At 53.8% G+C, this 24,085-nt stretch overlaps 2 protein-coding genes across 3 annotated transcripts in view; both read left to right on the forward strand.

Annotated features, from left to right (window-relative positions):
• The window catches only part of FBXL19 (F-box and leucine rich repeat protein 19), a 29,920-nt gene extending 9,308 nt beyond the window's left edge, over positions 1–20,612 (forward strand). For both annotated transcript variants that reach the window (XM_034940028.4, XM_063597567.1), the window contains exons 8-12: positions 9,225–9,388; positions 9,486–9,647; positions 13,830–14,048; positions 14,152–15,663; positions 20,476–20,612. In XM_034940028.4, the coding sequence (XP_034795919.1) occupies positions 9,225–9,388; positions 9,486–9,647; positions 13,830–14,048; positions 14,152–14,330 (724 nt within the window). In that variant the 3' untranslated portion in view covers positions 14,331–15,663; positions 20,476–20,612. The remainder of the gene's footprint in view (positions 1–9,224; positions 9,389–9,485; positions 9,648–13,829; positions 14,049–14,151; positions 15,664–20,475) is intronic.
• Positions 16,093–22,225, forward strand: ORAI3 (ORAI calcium release-activated calcium modulator 3). The gene is made up of 2 exons (XM_003807516.4): positions 16,093–16,798; positions 20,476–22,225. The coding sequence occupies exons 1-2, from the start codon at positions 16,571–16,573 to the stop codon at positions 21,133–21,135; spliced, it is 888 nt and encodes a 295-aa protein (XP_003807564.3). The 5' UTR covers positions 16,093–16,570; the 3' UTR covers positions 21,136–22,225.
• Positions 22,226–24,085: the final 1,860 nt, after the last annotated feature.

Genomic DNA, 24,085 nt, shown 5'->3' on the forward strand with positions numbered 1-24,085 from the left:
CCAGGCTGAAGTGCAGTGGCATGCTCTCAGCTCACTGCAACCTCCGCCTTCCACGTTCAAGTGATTCTCCTGTCTCAGCCTCCCAGGTAGCTGGGACTACAAGCACCCGCCACCATGCCTGGCTAATTTTTTTTTTTGAGATGGAGTCTTGCTCTGTCACCCAGGCTGGAGTGCCTTGGCGCAATCTCAGCTCACCACAACCTCCACCTCCCAGGTTCAAGCGATTCTCCTGCCTCAGCCTCCTGAGTAGCTGGGACTACAGGCATACGGTACCACGCCTGCCTAATTTTTGCACTTTTTTAGAAGAGACAGGGTTTCACCATGTTGGTCAGGCTGGTCTCGAACTCCTGACCTCAGGTGATTTGCCTGCCTCAGCCTCCCAAAGTGCTGAGATTACAGGCGTGAGCCACTGCGCCTGGCCTAATTTTTGTATTTTTAGTAGAGACAGGGTTTTGCCATATTGGTCAGGCTGGTCTCGAACTCCTGACCTCAGGTGATTCACCCACCTTGGCCTCCCAAAGTGCTTGGATTACAGGTGTGAGCCACCTTGCCAGGCCTTATTTTTGTTTGTTTTGTTTTTCTTTTTTAGAGAGGGTCTCTCTCTGTTGCCCAGGCTGGAGTACAGTGGTGCAGTCATAGCTCATTGCAGCTTCAACCTCCTGGGCTCAAGCAATCCTCCTGCCTCAGCCTCCTGAGTAGCTGGGATTGCAGGCACATGCCACTGTGCCTGGCCAATTTTTAAAACTTTTTTGCAGGAACCAGGGGCTCGCTGTTACCCAGGCTGGTCTTGAACTTCTGGCCTCAAGTGATCCTTCCACCTTGGCCTCCTAAAGTGTTGGGATTACAGGTGTGAGCCACTGCGCCCGGCCAAGAACTTTTTTTTTTTTTGAGATGTAGTTTAGCTCTTGTTGCCCAGGCTGGAGTGCAATGGCATGATCTTGGCTCACCACAACCTCCACCTCCTGGGTTCAATCAGTTCTCCTGCCTCAGCCTCCCGAGTAGCTGGGATTACAGACATGCGCCACTATGCCTGGCTAATTTTGTATTTTTAGTAAAAACGGGGGTTTCTCCATGTTGGTCAGGCTGGTCTCGAACTCCTGACCTCAGGTGATCCACCCGCCTGGGCCTCCCAAAGTGCTGGGATTACAAGCATGAGCCACCACGCCCGGTGTAAGGACTTTTTAAGAAGTGGAATGGCTTGGGCCAGGCATGATGGCTCATACTTGTAATCGCAGCACTTCGGGAGGCCAAGATGGGCGGATCACTTGTCAGGAGTTCGAGACCAGCCTCGCCAACATGGTGAGACCCTCTCTCTACTAGAAATACAAAAAATTTAGCCAGGCATGGTGGCATACATCTGTAGTTCAGCTACTTGGGAGACTGGGACAGGAGAATCGCTTGAACCTGGGAGGTGGAGGTGCAGTGAGCCGAGATCACACCATAGCTCTCCAGCCTGGGCAGGAAGAGTGAAACTCCATCTCAAAAAAAAAAAAAAAAAAAAAAAATGGCCGGGCACGGTGGCTCACGCCTGTAATCCCAGCACTTTGGAAGGCCGAGGCAGGCGAATCACCTGAGGTCAGGAGTTTGAGACCAGCCTGGCCAACATGGTGAAACCCTGTCTCTGCTAAAAATACAAAAATTAGCTGGGCATGGTGGTGGGCGCCTGTAATCCCAGCTACTCGGGAGTCTGAGCCAGGAGAATCGCTTGAACCCGGGAGGCGGAGGTTGCAGTGAGCCAAGATTGAGCCACTGCACTCCAGCCTGGCCAACAGAGCAAGACCCTGTCTCAAAAAAAAAAATGTGGAATGGCTTGGACTTGGTGACTAACTGGCAGTGGGGACAGCAGGGTAACCCTCAGGTGAGTTTCTGACCCAGGAGCCTGGATGGGCAACAGCATCATTCCCCAGGCTCAGGAGGAGCAGTTTCCAGGAAGGTAAAGAGCTCAGATGACTGACGTGTGTGGTGTGCTCAGGACGTGTGGGTCTGATGCTCAGGAGAAAGATACAGGAGTTCTCAGGAGTTCTCAGCCTGTAGGTAGCAAGCCAAGCAGCTTTGATGAAGAGGGCAAAAGATCATACATCAGTACTTGTGAGTTAGAGCAAGAGCCTAGCCAGATAATTGGAGGAGCTCATGGCCAGAGGTGTGCCCCCGAGTAGAGAGCGAGGCAGGAGGGAATGTGGTAAGCCAAGGAGGATGCTGGTGAGAGGCCGTGGGAGATCAAGGACCAGGAAGTGGTGGTTGGATTTTGCTACCAGGAGGCCTTAGTGTCCTCAGCTGTGCTCTGGGGGTTGGGGGTCCAAAGCCAGATTGAATGGAGTCGAGGACATCAGCTTCCAGGCAGGGACTTGATTCGTTTGTTCCTGTTGTGTTCCTGGTGTCTAACAGCACCTGGCGGACAGTGGGCAGTGAGATCATCTTCGCTGAATGAGTGAAGGACAAGAGAGCAGGATGCAGTGTGGAAGGATGTACAGAGGGTGGCGCTGGAGAGGCGTGTGTAGGGGACAGCAGGAGGCTGCAGGCTTTCCTGTCTGGTGGCTTCCATCTTTTCTTGGAACTGAAAGGGAAGTGATCCCTTAAGAGTGAAGAGTGGAGAGAGGGCAGCAGGGAAGGCGTGCAGGGGTTATTGAGATGCAAGGAAGAGGGTTGGGGCTTTTGAGGACATGGACAGAGAGAAGGCGGCAAGGAAGGGACTGGAACACAAGGTGATCATGGTCGGGTAGGGCCTGGAGGTGGACAGATTGGAGGACAGTGGTAGCATCGGGGCCCAGAGAACTACAAGAGGGCGGAACTGGCAGTGCTTGGAGCCCTAGGGGCCGTGAGCCCTCAGAGGGCAGTAAGGGCTGGTCCAGCTCCCTGTTCCCGGGGGCTTCTGCAAGAGGGAGGGTTAGGATTGGAATTGAGGGTTTGCAGGTCGGCCTAGTAGGAGAGGACTCATTGCGGGGTGGCTGGAGTCCAGGAGGAAGTGAATGGGTTAGGGGACTTTGGCATCAAGCCACATGTCTCTGGGACGACGGCACACCTTGGCTCTTAGAGCTTTCCCTGCCTCTTGTCTCAGTGTCATTCTCCAGCTTAGAAAGAACCCACCTGTGGCTCCCTGTCGCCCTCACAACAGACGCCCACCATCGCAGTCCTGTTGGACATATGGACATGAACTGGGCCTACCGACTGCACCAACCACTTCCCTGAGCTGTGTCCCTTCCTTGTCACAGCAACCTCTGAAGGAAGCGCTGTTCTTCACCCCACTGTACAGTTTGGGAAATGGAAGCCCACACAGGGCGAGTGACTTGCCTGAGGCCCCCCAAAGCCTGGAGGTGGCAGAGCTGGGATTTAGATCCCCATAGCTCACATCCTCAGCTCTGGGCTCTGTGACCATGATAGTCTATGGCCTGGCGTTCTAGCCCTCCTTGACATGACACCCATCCCTCCTTTGCAGCTCCACTCTTGCCTCTTCTCTCCTCAGAATTCAGGCTTTCCACCCAGACGAGCTAGGTGGAACCCCGCCTCTACTACCTACCACTTGGTAGTTGTGGGACCTTGAATACATTTCTCAATCTTTCTGGGCCTCATTTTTTTTTTTTTTTTTTTGAGACGGAGTCTCACTCTGTCGCCCAGGCTGGCGACAATCTCAGCTCACTGCAAGCTCCGCCTCCCGGGTTCACGCCATTCTCCTGCCTCAGCCTCCTGAGTAACTGGGACTACAGGTGCCCGCCACCACACCTGGCTAATTTTTTTTTTTAATTTAATTTTTTATTTTTTTAGTAGAGACGGGGTTTCACCATGTTAGCCAGGATGGTCTCGACCTCCTGACCTCATCATCCACCTGCCTCAGCCTCCCAAAGTGCTGGGATTACAGGCGTGAGCCAGCGCGCCCGACCTTTTTTTTTTTTTTCGAGGCAGAGTCTGACTCTGTTACCCAGGCTGGAGTGGAATGCTGTGGTCTCGGCTCACTGCAACCTCTGCCTCCCGGGTTCAAGTGATTCTCCTGCCTCAGCCTCCTGAGTAGCTGGGACTGCAGGCGCGTGCCACCACACCCAGCTAATTTTTGTATTTTTAGTAGAGACGAGGTTTCACTATGTTGGCCAGGCTGGTCTCGAACTCCTGACATCGTGATCCGCCCTCCTTGGCCTCCCAAAGTGCTGGGATTAACAGGCGTGAGCCACCGCGCATGCTTGCCTCATTTTCTTTACTGTAGAAAGGAGATGATGATGGTAATGTTGACCTCCTAGGGCTGGCATGAGGTTCAGTGCTTAATGCATGGGACAGTGCCTGGCACACAGTGAACCCTGGATAATGGCTGGTTAGTAGTGCTGAAGTCACTGTGATCAGCGTGACTCTGGTTATGATGATGAGTTCCTGTGGCCTGGGGTTTCCAGAGCTCTCCGTCTTGTCTCTTGTGGGCCTGGACACAGGTTCTTGCCCATCTGGAACACACACCCTCCTCCCCCTCCCCTTGCTGAAATAACTACTGCTTTCCTCGGAGTCGCAGGTCAGGCATTGTCCCCCCAGGAGGCTCCCCCACCCAGTCCTTGAGGTGACTCTTACCATGCCCCTTGTCACCTCAGTTACTGCGGACTGTCCATGTCTCCCTGACTGTATGGCAGGAACCTGTCATCTTTGCCTCCTCCGTGCCCAGTGGAAGCCAGATACTTGGGATCAGTAGGGCCCTCAGTGACTGTTGGTTGTCCCTCTGAGGTTTAACCCCAGTGTCCTGGTTGTACAAGAGCAGGGGGACTGATGAGCTGTAGCCAAGGAAGGTGTGGGAGACTTCCTGGAAGAGGAGGCACTGGAGCCGAGCCACGAAGGCTCTGGGTTGGCATTTCTGGCAGAGGCACAGCATGTGCCACAACGTATTGGCATCAGACAGCACTGTGTCTATAGGTGGGCAGGTGTGTGGCCTGGCTGTTGTGGAGTATGATACAGAAACACAACTGGGGGCCTGTGGGTGCCCCCAGGGAAAGGGGCTTCCTTCCAGCTGTGGACCGTGGAAGGGAAGTGGCTTCAAGGAAGTGGTGACAGTTAAGCTGGGAGGCAGTCGTGGCAGGGTCACAGTGGGCAGAGAGAGGTTTTGGATAGAGCAGATGTCACCGATTTTCTTGCTCACGGAAAGAGCAAAGGGGCAGGACCTAGGGGTAGAAGCTGGGTCGGGCATGAGTTGGTTTTTTTCCTTTTCATGTTTTGAATTGGAGAGATTTGCAGATGTTTATTAGTTGAGAGGAAGGAATCAGGAGAGGGAGAGGCTAGAATGCCAGAAAAGCAGGATGAGGGTAGGAGGGAACAGGAGAGCGAGTGGCAGAGGGGTGAAGGTGTTCGGACTGAAGCCTTGGTGTCTGTGCCCTCAGCCTTCTCTAAAACGTCACACCAGGGCTGGGCCCAGTGGCTCACGCCTGTAATCCCAGCACTTTGGGAGGCTGAGGCAGGAGAATTGCTTGAGCCCAGGGGTTCAAGACAAGCTTGGGCAACATAGTGAGACCCCCATCTCTATTAAAAAAGAAAAAATTAGCTAAGCATACCTGTGGTCCCAGCCACATGGGAGGCTGAGGCAAGGGGATCACTTGAGCCCAGGAGTTTGAGGCTGCAGTGAGCTATGATTGCATCACTGAGCTCTAGCCTGGGCGACAGTGAGACTTTGTCTGAAAAAAATAATGAAATGACACACTGGGCCTCTGGAGTAGGTCTGGCATTTTTCAGTGACACAAAAATATGGCTTAATCCCTCTGTGAGTTTTGGAAAGGAAGTCTTTCCATTGGAAGGAAGTCTCTCCATTGGGTGCTTTTTTTTTTTTTTTTGAGATGGAGTCTTGCTCTGTCGCCCAGGCTGGAGTGCAGTGGTGCAATCTCGGCTCACTGCCAGCTCCGCCTCCTGGGTTCACGCCATTCTCCTGCCTCAGCCTCCTGAGTAGCTGGGACTACAGGCGCCCGCCACCACGCCCGGCTAATCTTTTGTATTTTTAGCAGATACGAGGTTTCACCGTATTAGCCAGGATGGTCTCCATCTCCTGATCTCGTGATCCGCCCGCCTCGGCCTCCCAAAGTGCTGGGATTACAGGCGTGAGCCACTGCGCCTGGCCACTATTGGGTGCTTTTTCTAACACTTCTCTGATACTTATCTCCCTGTTTAACAAAAGTAGTTTTCAGGTAGTAGCCTAAAGCCACAGCAACACCTGGCTAGGATTTAATAACTCTGGTCTTTTTTGTGTGTTTTATTTATTTATTTATTTATTTTTGAGACAGAATCTCGCTCTGTCACCCAGGCTGGAGTGCAGTGGCGCAATCTCGGCTTACTGCAAGCTCCGCCTCCCAGGTTCATGCCATTCTCCTGCCTTAGCCTCCCAAGTAGCTGGAACTACAGGGAGGCTACAGGGAGCCGCCACCACGCCCGGCTAATTTTTTGTATTTTTAGTAGAGATGGGGTTTCACCGTGTTAGCCAGGATGGTCTCGATCTCCTGACCTCGTGATCTGTCCGCCTTGGACTCCCAAAGTGCTGGGATTACACCACACTTGGACTTCTGTGTTTATTTTTAAGATTAACATATTTATGTGAAACAATACTGGGGTTTTTTTTTGTTTTTTTTTGAGACGGAGTCTCGCTCTGTCGCCCAGGCTGGAGTGCAGTGGCACGATCTCGGCTCACTGCAAGCTCCACCTCCCAGATTCACGCCATTCTCCTGCCTCAGCCTCCCGAGTATCTGGGACTACAGGCGCCCTCCACCACGCCCAGCTAATTTTTTGTATTTTTTTTTTAATAGAGACGGGGTTTCACTGTGTTAGCCTGGATGGTCTTGATCTCCTGACCTAGTGATCCACCCGCCTCGGCCTCCCAAAGTGCTGGGATTACAGGCATGAGCCACCGCGCCCGGCAACAATACTGGTTTTAAGTGCAAAGAGGAGATGATTCAAAGATAAATCATGTTACGCAGATAAGTGAACAGCAAATACTGGAGCTTGGGAATCACTGCCCCAGCCCAGGGCTTCTGCAAGGAAAAGCCTTTCAGAGTCATGAGGGCAGGGAGGGAAGCAAGGGAAGGATCGCTTGAGCTCAGGAGTTCAAAACCAGCCTGGACAACCTTGTCTCTACTAAAAATAAAAAAATAGGCCAGGCACAATGGCTCACGCCTGTAATCCCAGCACTATGGGAGGCCAAAGTGGGCAGATCACCTGAGGTCAGGATTTCGAGACCAGCCTGGCCAACATGGAGCAACCCTATCTCTACTAAAAATACAAAAAATTAGCCGGGCGTGGTGGCGCATGCCTATAATCCCAGCTACTCTGGAGGCTGAGGCGGGAGAATCGCTTGAACTCGGGAGACGGTGGTTTCAGTGAGCCAAGATCACACCATTGCACTCCAGCCTGGGCAACAAGAGTGAAACTCTGTCTCAAAAAAAAAAAAAAAGTCAGGTGTGGTGGCATGTGCCTGTAGTCCCAGCTACTCAGGAGGCTGAGGTAGGAGGATGGCTTGAGCCCAGGAGTTTAAGGTTGCAGTGAGCTGTGATCGCAGCACTGCACCCCAGCCTGGGTGACTAAGCAAGACACTGTCTCAAGAAAAAAAAAAAAAGCTTCCTGGGCCTGCTGCTTCTGACACAGTCTATTGAGTCTCAGAGGCATTTCTGGACATGCCTTTGAGAACTACTGAACTCAGAGAAGAGAGTTCTCAAACTGAGTCCAAAGGAACTTCGGTGTACTACAAAATGTTACTAGATTACCTTGGGAGAGGTGGGGAAGGATTCCTGGGGAAGTACGTTTGAGAGGCCCTTCTCCAGTTCACTGCATGTTTTTTGTTTGTTTGTTTGTTTTTGAGACGGAGTCTCTCACTGTTGCCCCAGCTGGTGTGCAGTGGTGCGGATCTCGGCTCGCTGCAATCTCCGCCTCCCGGGTTCAAGTAATTCTCCTGCCTCAGCCTCCCGAGTAGCTAGGATTACAGGCGCCCGCCACCACGCCCAGCTAATTTTTTGTACTTTTAGTAGAGACAGGGTTTCACTAGTAGAACAGCCAGGTGTTCTCGAATTCCTGACCTCATGATCCACCCACCTCGGCCTCCCAAAGTGCTGGGATTACAGGCGTGAGCCACTGCACCCAGCCCTCTGCATGTTAGATAGTCTGTTGAGGCCTGTGGAGTGCTCGGGTTAGGAAACCTGTTTAATGTTGCTTAGGACTCGTTCATCTTTGTAGCTTCAATACTTGGGACCTATAACGCTTTCTATAATCAGAGTGAATAAATGAAATGCTGTAGATGAGGAGGTGGGGGAGAGTGGTCAGTGGAAGCTTTAAGTAGTTACTAGCTTGATTCATTCATTACAAATGGGCAGCTGGGTGCAGTAGCTCATGCCTGTAATCTCAGTGTTTTGGGAGGCCAAGGCAGGAGGATCGCTTGAGGCCAGGAGATCAAGACCAGCCTAGGCAACATAGTGAGACCCTGTCTCTACAAAAAAATTGTTTAAAAATTAGCCAGGCGTGTTGACATGTGCCTGTGGTCCCAGCTACTCAGGAGGCTGAGGTGGGAGGATTGCTTGAGCCCAGTAGGTTGAGGCTGTGGTGAGCCTGGGTCCAGCCTGGGTTACAGAGTGAGACCCTGTCTCAAAAAAAATTTTTTTTCAAAAAGTGGAAAACGCAAATCTGCCCTTGTGGAATTTACATTGTAGTTGGAGGAACATAGTAATGTAATAGGGAAGATATTAGGGCTGTAAGTCCAGCTGCGGGCAGCTGGCTGTCAAGATGGGACAGGTGTGGATCAGAAGCAGAGATGAGTAAAGGAGGCAAGGACCCATGAGCACCGGAACTCAGTCAGGAATCAAGAAGCCCAAGGGTGGCTGGAGACGACTGGATAACACCAGTCCCCTTGGCATGACATCAGGCAGCATGCGTGGCATTTGTGTATGTGTTGGGCAGCACACTTTCTATGCTGGGAGGCCCACAGCTGGGATGAGCCCATGTGACCTGACAGCTGCCCTGTGGGCAGGCAGAGTGGGGGGGCTATTGCCTTCAATCATAAACGAGGCTTCTGAGGCTCAGGGAGAGGAACAGACTTGCCCAGGGTCTCATTTCCAGTTAGTGATGGAGTTGGGTTCCAATCCCAGTGCTCTTGGCTGAGGTCAGGTGCTTCTTGCCACCCTGTTGTCTGTGTGGCCAGAAGAGAGCTGGGGTGCACCCTTGGAGCTGGGGAGCCTGGGAACTGTGGGCTGCTGAGAGCTGAGGGCTGAGGTCTCTTGTCTCCCCCCTATGGCCGCCAGGTGCTATGACAAGCGTCTGTGGCCTCGAATGGACCTGAGCCGGCGGAAGTCACTGACCCCGCCCATGCTCAGTGGTGTGGTTCGCCGCCAGCCCCGTGCCCTGGACCTCAGCTGGACAGGTGTCTCCAAGAAGCAGCTCATGTGGCTTCTGAACCGACTACAAGGTAGGGTGTGTGGTGCGGAGGACAGGGTGGGGACAGGGACAGGCCTGGGATGGAGTCCTCACAGCACCTGCTTCCTGACTGCCCCCTCTCTCCGCAGGCCTGCAGGAGCTGGTGCTCTCTGGCTGCTCCTGGCTCTCTGTCTCTGCCCTGGGCTCAGCCCCACTGCCAGCCCTGCGGCTCCTGGACCTCCGCTGGATCGAGGATGTTAAAGACTCCCAGCTCCGGGAGTTGCTGCTGCCTCCACCAGACACCAAACCAGGTGCAACCTCTGTTTGCTTTTCTGGAGAATGGGCTGGGCAAGGGTAGGGTAGGAGGCCTCAGGTCTCTTCTGACTCATGCTGGATGGTAAAGTATTTGAAGAAAGGAAAGAATACATGAGTTTGAATAGGAAGGCCCTGGTTGGGCATTATTCATTCATTCACCCACCTGCTGTGTACTTTGAACTGAGTCTTGAAAGGAACAGGGTTTTCCCAGGGAGTGTGAGACTGAGCAGTTTGGTGGGGCAGGAGGCCCATATTGGCAGAGGGGGATGCTGGGAGCAGAGGCCATCTCTCTTCATCTACTTAAATCTCATCATCCTTTAGGCCTGGGTATAAATGCCACTTCCTCCAAGAAGCTCTCCCTGATCCCACCCCACATTGAGCTCAGAGTCCCTCTCAGCTTTGAGAGCAGCCCGCCAGCATAATACTGGGCAATTGTGGAGTGCCTTGATGCACATCTGTGCCCTTCTGCCAGAGTCTCCAGCTCCCTGAGGGCAAGCGCTGGCTGGTCCCCCAGCACGTTCTCAGTGGCTGCTCCATAGATAGCTGTTGAATGAATAACTTGAATGAGCAATCAGGATGGGAGAGGTCTAGTTTGAGGAAAGATTTTCAAAAGGAGATTTGCAGTCCCCTGAAATAAGATAATCCTTTTGTTTGTTTTTGTTTTTTGAGACCATCTGGCTCTGTCATCCAGGCTGGAGTGCAGTGGCAAGATCTCAGCTTACTGCAACTTATGCCTCCTGGGTTCAAGTGATCCTCCCCACCTCAGCCTCCTGAGTAGCTGGGCCTACAGGTGTGTGCCACCACGCCGGGCTAATTTTTTTGTAATTTTTTTTTTTTTTTTTTTGAGGTGAAGTCTTGCTCTGTTGCCCAGGCTGGAGTGCAGTGGTGCGATCTCGGATCACTGCAAGCTCCACCTCCTGGGTTCACGCCATTCTCCTGCCTCAGCCTCCCAAGTAGCTGGGACTACAGGCGCCCGCCACCACGCCCGGCTAATTTTTTGTATTTTTAGTAGAGACGGGGTTTCACTGTGTTAGCCAGGATGGTCTTGATCTCCTGACCTCATGATCCACCCGCCTCGGCCTCCCAAAGTGCTGGGATTACAGGCGTTAGCCACCGCACCTGGCCTGTAATTCTTATAGAAACAGGGTTTCATCATGTTGTCCAGGCCGATCTCGAACTCCTTGTCTCAAGTGATCTGCCCACCTCTGCCTTCCAAAGTGTTGGGATTATAGGCGTGAGCCACCACACCTGGCCAAAAGAATCTTTTCTTTTGGAGTTCTTTCACCCCTCTCTTTCATAGTTCCCTTCTTCCCACCATGCCCCCTCCACAACAGCCCTGAAAGGGGAGAATAGAGAAGCAACTAAGATTCTTCCTGTATTCTAGATGAGGCACTGGAGGCCCAGAGGGATTGACTGCTGCAGGTCACCCAGTCAGGCCAGAGCACTCAGCCATTGTCCACTCTTACCGGAATTGGACTGAGTTGGAGAGCTATGGGTGGGGGGTAAGGTGGGCATTGGGAATGGTGCATCCTGGGAGGTGAGAAAGTGCTGGCTGGTCCATTTCCTCCTGCTGGAATTCAGTTCAGTTCAGCCCTTTATCAGGAGCTCAGGAAGGCGGGCCTTTTTTTTTTTTTTTTTTTTTAGTTTTTAAAATTTTTTTTTAACTTTTAAGTTCATGGGTATATGTGCAGGTTTGTTAAATGGGTAAACTTGTGTCATGGGGGTTTGTTGTACCGATTATTTCATCACCCAGGTATTAAGTCTATTTACCATTAGTTATTTCTCCTGATCCTCTCCCTCCTCCCTCCGAAAGGCTCCAGGGTGTGTTGTTCCCATGGATGTGTCCATGTGTTCTCATCATTTAGCTCCCATTTCTAAGTGAGAACATGCAATTTCTGTTCCTGCATTAGTTTGCTAAGGATAATGGCCTCCAGCTCCTTCCATGTTCCTGTAAAGGACATGATCTTGTTCTTTTTTATGGTTGCATAGTATTCCATGGTGTATATGTACCACATTTTCTTTATTCATTCTTTCATTGATGGGCATTGAGGTTGATTCCATGGCTTTTACTATTGTGAACAGTGCCATACACCTTCAAACTCTTGCCCAGCTTAAATGCCACCACCTCAGTGAAATCCTCACTGATGCCTACTCCTCCCTGCCCAAGCCAGAAGTGACTTCTCTTTCCTCTGCTTTCCTCTATGGGCCTTTCCTCCTTGTGCCTTTAGCTGTGGCCCAAGGTTGAGGGTATCTGTAAAGGTATCCCCTCTCCAGGCCCTTGGCTCCTCAAAGACAGGAGGAGGGGTTAAAATTTAGGGCTTGCAAAGTCAAGTGCCCATAGAGTTGGCCTGGGAGGTAACAGAAGTGATGCATTGGTGTAGGACATTAGGGAGTGGCACCTAGCCACCCAGCTCCCCTCAGTCATCATCTGGTGGGAAGGAGTGCCTAGTGAGGCCACATCTTACGATTCTTCAAGGAAAAGCTCAGTATGTAAATTTATTTATAAAAATGTCCTTTTTGTAGTGTTAGTCATTAAGGAAGTTTTTAGCATTCTGTAGACTCCATAAAACATGTTTGGAGGGCAGCCTCATGGTTTGTGCCATCTGATCTATTAATAGTTTATCTTAGGGATAGGCTGGTGCCTGGGAAGCAGACAACACTGTGGTAAGAGTTCAGATTCAGCATCACCAGGCCTGGGTTTCCTGGCTGTAAACAGGAATGATGATCAGAGATCTTGTCTCCCAAGGCTGTGGTTCTTAAAGTGTGTTCGGGGGACCAGCAGCATCCACAAAATTGGAGAACTTGTTAAAAAAGTAAACTCTGGGCCGGGCGTGGTGGGTCACACCTGTAATCCTAGCACTTTGGGAGGCCGAGGTGGGCAGATCACTTGAGGTCAGGAGTTTGAGACCAGCCTGGCCAACATGGTGAAACCCCATCTCTACTAAAAAAATACAAAAAATTAGCCAGGCGTGGTGGCAAATGCTTTTAACCCCAACTACTTGGGAGGCTGTGGCAAGGAGATTGCTTGAACCTGGGAGGTGGAAGTTGCAGTGAGCCAAGATTGCACCACTGTACTCCAGCCTGGGTTACAGAGTGAGACTCCATCTCAAAAAAAAAAAAAAAAAAGTAAACTCTGGTCAGGTGCGGTGGCTCAGGCCTGTAATCCCAGCACTTTGGGAGGCCAAAGTGGGAGGATCAAGGCTACAGTGAGCTACAGGGAGGTTGAGGCTGCAGTAAGCTGTGATTGTACCACTGCACTCCAGCCTGGGTGACAGAGCAAGACTCCGTCTCGGGGGGCAAAAAAAAAAAAAAAAAAAAAGGAAAACGTATATATGTCAGAAAAATGCATATAATATGTCAAATGGTGAGAAAAGAGGAAAAAAGGATGCAAGGAAGTGGTAGGAGTGTGGAGAATTACATTAGTTTTTGCATTGCTATAAAGAAATACCTTCGGCTGGGTAATTTATAAAGAAAAGAGGTTGAATTGGCTCAGGATTCTGCAAGCTGTACAGGAAGTATCGTGCCTGCGTCTGCTCAGCTTCTGGGGAGGCCTCACGTAGCTTTTACTCTTGATGGAACGTGAAGGAATCGGCATGTCACATGGCAAGACAGCTAGCAAGAGAGAGGAGGGGAGGTCACAGACTCCCTTATTTATTTATTTATTTATTTTGAGATGGAGTCTCGCTCTGTTGCCCAGGCTGGGGTGGAGTGGCACAATCTTGGCTCACTGCAACCTCCACCTCTCGGGTTCAAGTGATTCTCCTGCCTCAGCCTCCTGAGTAGCTGGGATTACAGACGCCTGCCACCATACCCGGCTAATTTTTGTATGTTTAGTAGAGACAAGGTTTTGCCATGTTAGGCCAGGCTAGTCTCAAACTCCTGACCTCAAGTGAGCCGCCTGCCTCGGCTTCCCAAAGTGCTAGGATTACAGGCATGAGCCACCACGCCTGGCAGAATATTGTAGTCTCAAATACAATAATCATGGAAGGCCTCCGAGGAGGTGATGTGAGGAGTGGACAGATGAGGTCAGGCCATGAGGGTGTTTTTGAGAAGAGCAAGCCACAGAGTGCACCAGGTCACTCACTTATGTGGGAAGCAGGTGGAGGGCAGATGGTCTGGATACCTGGGCGCAGGGATGGGAGTGGCCAGGAGTGCTGACCTCTCATCTGGCTGCCCAGGGCAAACAGAGAGCCGTGGTCGGCTGCAGGGGGTGGCAGAACTGCGTCTGGCAGGTTTGGAGCTGACAGATGCCTCCTTGCGGCTCCTGCTGCGTCACGCACCCCAGCTGAGCGCCCTGGACCTGAGCCACTGCGCCCACGTCGGGGACCCCAGTGTTCACCTCCTCACGGCCCCCACGTCCCCACTCCGCGAGACCCTGGTGCACCTCAATCTTGCTGGTAAGCACGGTCCCCCGTCCGTCCTGCCAGCCTGTGGATCCCCACGGCCAGTGCCAACCCCTTGCTCACCTGCCTGGTCTCAGCTCCACTGCCCCATCCCCAGGTTGCCACCGCCTAACGGACCACTGCCTCCCGCTGTTCCGCCGCTGCCCTCGTCTACGCCGCCTAGACCTGCGCTCCTGCCGCCAGCTCTCACCCGAAGCTTGTGCCCGGCTGGCAGCTGCTGGGCCCCCTGGCCCCTTCCGCTGCCCTGAGGAGAAGCTGCTTCTCAAGGACAGTTAGTTGGGCGCCCCCCACCCTCCCCCGGACTCGACAGGAGCCTGGACCTCCGGCTTCATTTCACCCCTGCTGGGAGGCCAGGTTCCCACCTCACCACCCTGGGATTCCTGAGTGTCAGTGACTTGGGATTCCCACCCAGGGACTCAAGCCAGCCACCCCCTTCTTTCCCCCCTGCACTGATATCTCTGGGGGTTTCTCCTTCCTATGTCCTCCCCCTGCTACCTGCTTCATTGTCCATCCCCTGGGGGAGTGGGTCAGAGGTATTGGAGGGTGCTGAGCCGAAGGGACGGTGGGAGGGGGGTTATGGTGCAAGTGTTGGGGAGAATGGGGAAAGGACACACACAGGATATGGGAGCCAGGGGCTGGGGGAGGTGGAAGGGGCGGGGGGCGGGGCAGACAGCAGACCACCAAGGGTTCAGGGAACAAAGACCAGTTACTTGGAGTGGGGGGGTGGGGGTGGGGCCACAAAAGGAAAACCGGAGGAGCAATTGGGGATCCAGGTGTCAGAGGTAGGGGAACCAGGGGCAAGCCGGGGCTGAGCTGGAGGTGGGGATGAGAGCAGGTGTGGGGACAGCAATACCCCCTTGGGGGTCACCTCTCTGCTTCCCCCCTCCCCAGGCTTCAGTTCCTTCCCCCTGACCCTGACTCCTTGAACGTCACTGAAAACGGCAGCTATTGCAAGGAGTGGGGGCCGCGGGCAGCCGCTCTTCAGCTCGCGGCCCAGGGGAGTGGCGAGGGGCGCCCCAACCCCCTGCCCGCCTCTCCGCACAATACTTGAACATTCATCTGTACTGAAGTGTTACTTGAACCGGGGGAACCTCGGACCTGGGGGAGCCGGAGTGTGAGGGGACTGGACCAGCTTGGACTGAGACCTGAGACCGGGCCGGTGGGCGCCCATTTGGGACTGCGCCACCCCCAGGCTTATTCTTGTTTTACTGTATTGAGCGGCGGCACCCGCCGGACCCGCATTATGGCTGGGGGCGCCAGCCCAAGAATGGGGACCATGGGACTCCTCCAGCCTGGCTCTTCCCACTCTTTCATCGTCATGGAAACTTGTATCCCATTTGCCCAGGGAACTGCCACTCCTGGTTGCCATGGAAATAGCCAACGGACACCTCCCGATGCCAGTGCTAAGGCTGGAAATGGCCCCCTCTTAGTTGCCATGGGAACCTAGTAACAGACTCTCCTGGCCCTCCTTCCCCGCCCCTTCCTCGAGCGCGGGGTGGGGCTTCGGGACCCCGGGGATGAGCCGGGCCAGGTCCCGCCCCTCCGCGCAGGCCTCCGGGGGGCCGGGGCTTACCATGTAGGGGAGGGGAGATCTATCCACATACCTCAGGTAACAGGGAGGTGCGCGGGTGGGGGAGGGCTGGGCGGACCAAAGGCCGGAGGGGTGGGGCCTGGGGATAGCGAGAGGCTTGAGAATGGGGCCGCTTTGGGGAGGGAAGAGGCAGCCCGGCGAGGGGCAAGCGGGGGACCCAGCCGGGCTGGGCCCCTGGGCCCCGGGTCTGTACAATACGGTTTGCTATAAAACTCAAAATCTTCCAGCCGGGGCTGCGGAGTTCGTGTGTGTATCTGCGGGGTCCCTACCTACAGATGAGTGGGCTCACCTCTCCTGGACTCATTTTGGGAGGGATTTGGAAGTGTGGACACCTGGGGTGTCCAGCTGTACCTTGGAGGGAGCTGGGGTTGGCGTGCACCTCGGTGGGGTCCGGGCGCTTGGATAACGTTCTTGGTGGGTAGGGGTCGCGGGGAATCTCTGCGGGCCCGGGACTGCGGGGAATCTCTGCGGGCCCGGGACTGCGGGGAATCTCTGCGGGCCCGGGACTGCGGGGAATCTCTGCGGGCCCGGGACTGCGGGGAATCTCTGCGGGCCCGGGACTGCGGGGAATCTCTGCGGGCCCGGGACTGCGGGGAATCTCTGCGGGCCCGGGACTGCGGGGAATCTCTGCGGGCCCGGGACTGCGGGGACTTGGTCCCCGGCTCCACCCCATCATGTGGCTAGCCCCGGCTCCGCCTCTGTCCCAGTTCCTGTTTTGGCCTCCGCTGTCCCGCTCCGGCTCCTGGGGCTCCCCGCAGACGCTGCTTTTCCTGCTCCACTGGGGCTGCCTCTTCCTGGGCGCCCGCCGCCTGCATCCTGCTCGCCCTGTCTGGGAATGGGGCCGCCCCCGGGCTTGGGCCGGCCCGGCTGGGGCCCCCGAGGCGCTTCCGCCCCGTAGTGACCGCCTGGTGCCGCCGCCCCCAGGATGAAGGGCGGCGAGGGGGACGCGGGCGAGCAGGCCCCGCTGAACCCTGAGGGCGAGAGCCCTGCAGGCTCGGCCACGTACCGGGAGTTCGTGCACCGCGGCTACCTGGACCTCATGGGGGCCAGTCAGCACTCGCTGCGGGCGCTCAGCTGGCGCCGCCTCTACCTCAGCCGGGCCAAGCTCAAAGCTTCCAGCCGCACGTCTGCCCTGCTCTCGGGCTTCGCCATGGTGAGGGGCCGGGAGGGGTCACACCCGGTGGGGCAGAGCACGTGGGGGGCACAGGTCGGTGGGGGGGAGCGAAGTAAACAGGTCCCAGGGGAGACAGGTTAAAGGGGGCTTTCGTCAAAGGGGGAAGGAACAAGGTCCCGCGGGACTGAGCAAGTCCCTTCTTACGGATGTGTGTGTACAGGGGACCCCAGGAGACGGGGCCACCGGAGGACACGAAAGTCCTAAAGGTGTCGTAGTGGGAGTGGGGTGAACAAATCGCCGGTGGGGTTGACTGTAACAATGAGGCAGAGTGGTCCAGATGGAGCCTGTTCCTGGCAGAAGTGGTTCCTAAGTCCCAGTGCCAGCTTCAAAGGCAGGTCAGCTGGGTGGGGGCTGCATCAACAGGTGGGGGGCTCGAGATGGATTAGCTGGGTGGAAGGGTCACCCAGCTGAAGGTGGGCCCGTCCCAGGGAAGGTGGCCACTCTCCAGCGGGCCCAAGGGGTGCTAGTGTCAACCAGGAAAACTGACAAGAGATCATGCCCGGGAGGGAGCCGCTGGGGAAGGAGGCTGATGAGGAAACTGATAAGCGAGTCTCAAGCTGATAAACCCCAGGTGCAGGAGGACGGTGTCGGCTAACGGTCTGCCCCAGCAGTGGCCTCACAGGAAGTGGGATGGAGGGAGGTCCCAGGGTGAGGATCAGCAGACACAGTCCTGGCTCCTCCCTGCTTGTGGCCAGCTGTGTGACCCTGGACAGGCCTCCACCCCCCTTGCAAGCCAGTGGGAAACTGAGATCATGGAGGGTGCGCCCTCTGTAGCCAGCCAAGTAACCGCCCCAGGGTGAGCCAGGCTTGTCAGAGCAGGTCACGTGCCAAGGATGGCTCAGACTAGCCTGCTAATTGGACAGGTGTGGAAAGTAAAAGCCTTGCCTCTGGGCAGGAGCGAATGAACTGGGACCCAGGGTTGCTGCTCTGTTAGTCTGGGGTTTCTCCACCATCACCCCAGGAAAAAGGAGAAAGTGAGCTGCAGGAGGTACTTTGGGGAACGCACTCCTGTGGGGGTGGATATCAGAGGCGGTTGGGGTGGGGACCATGGCGCTAGGGGATCTGGGCTAGTCCCTGCCCTGTCTGTGCCACAACCTCTGTATTTGAACGACGACAGGGAAACTCTCTAACCCTAAGGGTCATCATAAGCCTATGGTCTTCTATGTGGGGTCCCAGAATCCACAGACCAGCTTACCTTTCATGATGGGGGCATCACCTAGGGAGGGATGTTGGCTCCCCTTCATCTGCACAGCCTGCAGAGGGAAGGGAGCAGCCACCCAAGCTGAGGGAGGTCAACCCCATGGTCCAGCCTGTTCCCAAGGAGACAATCCCTCCACGGCAGAATATGCAGGTGCAGGTTGCTGGGGTGACAGCTTAAGGGCCCGAGCCTTCTCCGCAGGAGGAAGGGGCTGGAGGTTTAGGTTCCGGGGACAGGACTGGCCGCAGTCCTAGCAGGGGTGACCGAGGCTGGGCCAGGCTCTGGGAGAAACCAGGACTAAGCCTGGCCCAGATCCCTGTCTGTGGAAAACACCTCCTGACACCTGCCATGGCCCAATTTCCCAAAATACTCAGCCCTGTTTTCCTACCTCCACCCGCCAGCCTCTACACCTACCTTCTTCTTTCCCCAGGCCCAGAGCAATCGAATGGACCCTACAAGAACCAGGGATGGGGAGAGAGTGGGCTTCTGAAACTCAGGTGGCCTAAGTTAGAATAGCATTATACGAATTGTATCCAGCTGTCACTAAGCACCGGGCACTGCCCTCAGTGCCTTTATATACATCATCTGTTAGCCTACAAAGTGGGTACTGCTACTCTGGCCATTTTACAGATGAGGAAACTGAGGATCAGAGATGTTAAGACACCTGCCCAAGGTCCCACAGCAAGTAAGTGGCAGGATTTGAGCCTAAGCCGTCTGGTTCCAGACTCCAAATTTATAAATTCCTAGAATAGGGTCATCAACTCAAATGTTTGCAAAGGGCCAGGCAGGTAATATGGATGCCAAATTGGCTGGGTAGGGACTAGCAAGCAAGAGACCCCATGACATTGGGGGTGATGGCTCACACCTTTCATCCCAGCACTTTGGGAGGCCAAGGCAGGAGAATCGCTTGAGCCTAGGAGCCCAGGAGTTCGAGTCCAGCCAGCCTGGGCAACATAGCAAGACCTGGCATCTACCAAAAAAAAAAAAAAAAAAAAAAAAGAGAGACCCCATGACCTTTCCAAGGGGAGCAGCCATGACTGATTTGAGCTGATAGTTGCCATGCAGGAACGCGGGCCAAGTGTGGCTAGTTCTTCCAAGTTTTCAAGGGGATCTGGAAATAGGGATATAAGAAATCTCTTCAGTTTTACAAGTTGGCAGCATCTTCCATTTTTTAAGAAACACACTGTGTGAGCCAAGCAAAACACGTCTGCAAGCTGGCAGTGGTCCACAGTGTGCCGATTTGTAAACTCTGTCCTCAGACTTTAGCATTCACTATAGCAAGAACAGCAAACACATACCTAGTGCTTACTCTGTGCCTGGCACTGTTCTTTTTCTTTTTCTTCCTTTTCCTTTTCCTTTCCTTTCCTCTTTCTTTTTCTTTCTTTCTTTTCTTTCTTATCTTTCTTTTTTTTTTTTTTGAGACAGAGTCCCACACTGTCACCCAGGCTGGAGTGCAGTGGTGCGATCTCGGCTCACTGCAACCTCTGCCTCCTGGATTCAAGCAATTCTCCTGCCTTAGCCTCCCAAGCTCCTGAGTAGCCGGGATTACAGGCGCACACCACCACGCCCGGCTAATTTTTATATTTTTAGTAGAGACAGGGTTTCACCATGTTGGCCAGGCTGGTCTTGAACTCCTGACCTCAGGTGATCCGCCCAACTTGGCCTCCCAAAGTGTTGGGATGAAAGGCGTGAGCCACCACTCCCAGCCCATTTCATGTATATTTCATTTAATGTTTATACCAACCCTATAAGGCAGGGAGGTGCTGTTATCAATCTCTATTTCCAGATAGGAAATTGAGGCACACAGAGAACTGACTTGCTCAAGATTACACAGCTAGAGCAGAGAATGATCCCAGGCAGCCCAGCTCCAGAATCTGCTGTTTAATCCCTATGCAGTAAACCTGTTAGAAGCATGTCATCCAGCCCTTTTTTTAATTTTTATTTTTAATTTTTTTTTGAGACAGAGTCTTGCTCTGTTGCGCAGGCTGGAGTGCAGTCGCATGATCTCGGCTCACTCAAACTTCTGCCTCCTGGGTTCAAGCAGTTCTCCTGCCTCAGCCTCTCAAGTAGCAGGGATTACAGGCATGTGCCAAGATGCCCGGCTAATTTTTGTACTTTTAGTAGAGACGGGGTTTCGCCATGTTGGCCAGGTTGGTCTCAAACTCCTGACCTCAGGTGATCCACACACTTTGGCCTCCCAAAGTGCTGGGATTATAGGCATGAACCACCGCGCCCGGCCATCCAGCCCTCTTGATAGGGAGGTGGGGAAACCAGAGCAGAACAGAGCCTTTGCAAAGCTGTCCATTCGTTTACTCAACAGAGACTGAATGTCTCTGGTTTCTGCCAGGCACAGTTCTAGGTCCTAGGGATATGTATCAGTGATGTATCCCAATAGGCGGAAAAAATCTCTACAGTTGAGGTTATGGGGAGATCAGTACATCCCCTCTTGTCCCTGCAGGTGGCCATGGTGGAGGTGCAGCTGGAGAGCGACCACGAGTACCCACCAGGCCTGCTGGTGGCCTTCAGTGCCTGCACCACCGTGCTGGTGGCTGTGCACCTCTTTGCACTCATGGTCTCCACGTGTCTGCTGCCCCACATTGAAGCTGTGAGCAACATCCACAACCTCAACTCTGTCCACCAGTCGCCACACCAGAGACTGCACCGCTACGTGGAGCTGGCCTGGGGCTTCTCCACTGCCCTGGGCACCTTTCTCTTCCTTGCTGAAGTTGTCCTGGTTGGTTGGGTCAAGTTTGTGCCCATTGGGGCTCCCTTGGACACACCGACCCCCATGGTGCCCACATCCCGGGTGCCTGGGACTCTGGCACCAGTGGCTACCTCCCTTAGTCCAGCTTCCAATCTCCCACCATCCTCTGCGTCTGCAGCACCGTCCCAGGCTGAGCCAGCCTGCCCACCCCGGCAAGCCTGTGGTGGTGGTGGGGCCCATGGGCCAGGCTGGCAAGCAGCCATGGCCTCCACAGCCATCATGGTACCCGTGGGGCTCGTGTTTGTGGCCTTTGCTCTGCATTTCTACCGCTCCTTGGTGGCACACAAGACAGACCGCTACAAGCAGGAACTAGAGGAACTGAATCGCCTGCAGGGGGAGCTGCAGGCTGTGTGAGGCTGGTGTTAGCCACCGCTCACTGCAAGCACTGCCTCCCTCCGGGGTCTGTAAGAGGCCGCAGGGGCATACAGACCTCATCCCCCCATCCCCTGGCTGGAGCCACTTCAAGTGGCCACTCTCAGGCAGAGTTCAGATTCCTGCCCGCAGGGTCCTCTGGGCTGGGCCTTGGGGCAGCTCCCACATTCCCAGGGATTTTCCCCATCAGTCTGTCCCTTGGGTTTTGCAAGCTACTCTGCACTTGGGCTGGCCTCAGTTGAAGGATCATGCAGTAGATAGAGGGGAGGCAGGGAGAGCTTGTGGGACCTTCAGTGCTGACTTTAGCCACCATTTCCATTCCTATACAGGATGTGAAGGTCAGAAGGCAGCCAATTGTTGGTTTAATTTTTTTTTTTTTTTTGAGACAGTCTGTTTCCCAGGCTGGAGTGTAGTGATACAGTCACAGCTCACTGTAGCCTCGACCTTCCAGGCTCAAAAGATGCTCCCACCACAGCCTCCCAGGTAGTGAGTAGCTGGTACTACAGGTGTGTGCTGCCACACCCGACTAATTTTTTTGTAGAGACGGTGTTTCGCTGTTCCCAGGCTGGTCTCAAACTCCTGGGCTCAAGTGAACCTCCCGCCTCGGCCTCCCAAAGTGCTGGGATTCCTTTCTTTATTTCTGTAGAATCTATTTTATGGTTGGCATTTTGGGGGAAGATTTCGATGGGTTCCACATTCTTGCTTTAGTTGTTGTAGAGGGATTTGGTCTACCCAAGGCATTGGTCTAGCTTTTCCTACAATGAACCTATCTTTGGAGGTTCAAGCTCCCCACCTTCCCCCACCGTGGTGACCTGTGGCCACTCGCAGAAGGGATGGTGCCTGACCCACTGCCCTAGCCCCACGCTATGCACCAAACTTGTTCTCCCCCTCCTGGTCCAGGGCTGGGGTCTTTAGAGACTGACAGCCTCTGCCCCAGGCCTGAGTCCTTAGCAAGGGTTGGGTAAGGAGGTTTTAAGGGAGAAGGTCCAGTCCTTAGCCCTTGAAATACAAAGCTCTTCTGACACTGAATTTGGATGCACCTTGTTTTATATAATAAATCGTGTTTCACAGATGTCCCTGTTGCTGTGAAGGGGATGCAGGGCAGGCCTTCTTAGGATAACTTTACTTGTTCCCAAGAGCCGGGTGGTGGCAAGTTTGGTTGGACAGGACCTGGGAGGGGAGTGGGTTTCAGGTGTAACCCTGTCAGATGCTAACAAGGGCCAACAGCTTCTGAATGGGGAGAGTTATTCCAAGGCTACAGGCTTTGAACTCTTGTCCCTGAGTTCAGAGTCTCTATCTCTTCCACTGAGTATTTATTTATTTAGAGACGGAGTCTTGTGTTGCCCAGGCTGGAGTGCAGTGGTGCGATCTCAGCTCACTGTAACCTCTGTCTCCCAGGTTCAAGCAATTCTCCTGCCTCAGCCACCAGAGTAGCTGGGATTACAAGTGTGTGCCGCCACACCCGGCTAATTTTTATATTTTTATTAGAGATGGGGTTTCGCCATGTTGGCCAAGCTGGTCTCAAACTTCTGACCTCAGGTGATCCACCTGTCTTGGCCTCCTGAAGTGCTGGGATTACAGGCATGAGCCACCACACCCAGCCCTCCCTGAGTGTTTAGTATAAGCACTCTTTTTTTTTTTTTTTTTTTTTTTTTGAGACGGAGTCTCGCTCTGTCTCGCACTGTCGCCCAGGCTGGAGTACAGTGGCATGATCTCGGCTCACTGCAAGCGCCGCCTCCTGGGTTCACGCCATTCTCCTGCCTCAGCCTCCCAGGAAACTGGGACTACAGGTGCCCACCACCACGCTCGGCTAATTTTGTTTTTGTATTTTTAGTAGAGATGGGGTTTCACCATGTTAGCCAGGATGGTCTTGATCTCCTGACCTAGTGATCCCCCTGCCTTGGCCTCCCAAAGTGCTGGGATTACAGGTGTGAGCCATTGCGCCCAGCCGAGACAGAGTCTCACTCTTTTGCCCAGGCTGGAGTGCAGCTGTGCAATCTTGGCTCACTGCAGCTTTGATCTCCCAGGCTCATGAGCCTCCCACCTCAGCCTCCCAAATAGCTGGCACCACAGGACGTCCCACCAACCCAGCTAATTAAATTTTTTTTTTTTTGTAGAGAGGAGGGTCTCACTATGTTGTCCAGGCTGGTCTTGAACTCCTGGGCTCAAGTGATCCTCCCACCTTGGCCTCCCAAAGTGCTGAGATTACAAGTGTTAGCCACTGCACCTGGCCTCAAGTTTCTTTCTTGAGCAACTACCACATACTAGGGGACTTTCATAGGTTATCTTATTTAACTCTCACAACACCTTAAGCGTTAAGTCTTTATCATTTTCATTTCAGAGATAAGAAAACAGGCCCAAGAAGGCTGAAGATCTTGCCCAAAACCACACAGCTAGTCCATGAAACTGAACTTGGACTATCTACCCCTCACATGGGAATCTCTCTTTGATTTGAGAAAAGGAACCAGTGCCTTTCAACTGGAACAGAAAGGAATCTGATCTCAACACCTATGCCTCCACGTAAATTATTTTTTTCAGCCTTATTTCCCTCAAAATTGTAGAGTCCTAATCTTCTTCTATCTTGTGGTGTGAGACCTTGGATAAGTCTCCCTTCCACCTTTTCCTATTACTTAAAATGGTGAATTTGCATAAACCAGGCTCTAAGGGTCTTTTCTGCACTGTTCGGATGTGTACAAATTGACATCCAAGTTTAAAGGAAGACTCTGAAACTTAGGTCAATGACTTGCCCAAGGCCATATAGCGAGGGCCTGATGTACACATATCAGGAGCGTGGGGCATCCTCAGCTCAGGAAAAGGGACCTCCTGGGAGTGCCTGCGCCCACACGGGATCAAAACGGTGCCCAGCCTTCAGAAACCTCAGCCCGAGTTCCAGGGGTAGGCCTGGGCCGCTGCTGCCCTTGTGCGGAGGCAT

This window comes from Pan paniscus, chromosome 18 (genome assembly GCF_029289425.2).
Source record: "Pan paniscus chromosome 18, NHGRI_mPanPan1-v2.0_pri, whole genome shotgun sequence".
NCBI lineage: Eukaryota > Metazoa > Chordata > Mammalia > Primates > Hominidae > Pan > Pan paniscus.

Excerpts from the sequence above, each read along its gene's own strand:
- ORAI3 (XM_003807516.4), top strand. The coding sequence starts at position 16,571 with ATGAAGGGCGGCGAGGGGGACGCGGGCGAGCAGGCCCCGCTGAACCCT. Across the intron at positions 16,799-20,475 it reads TGCTCTCGGGCTTCGCCATG|GTGGCCATGGTGGAGGTGCA; the intron begins GTGAGGGGCCGG and ends TTGTCCCTGCAG.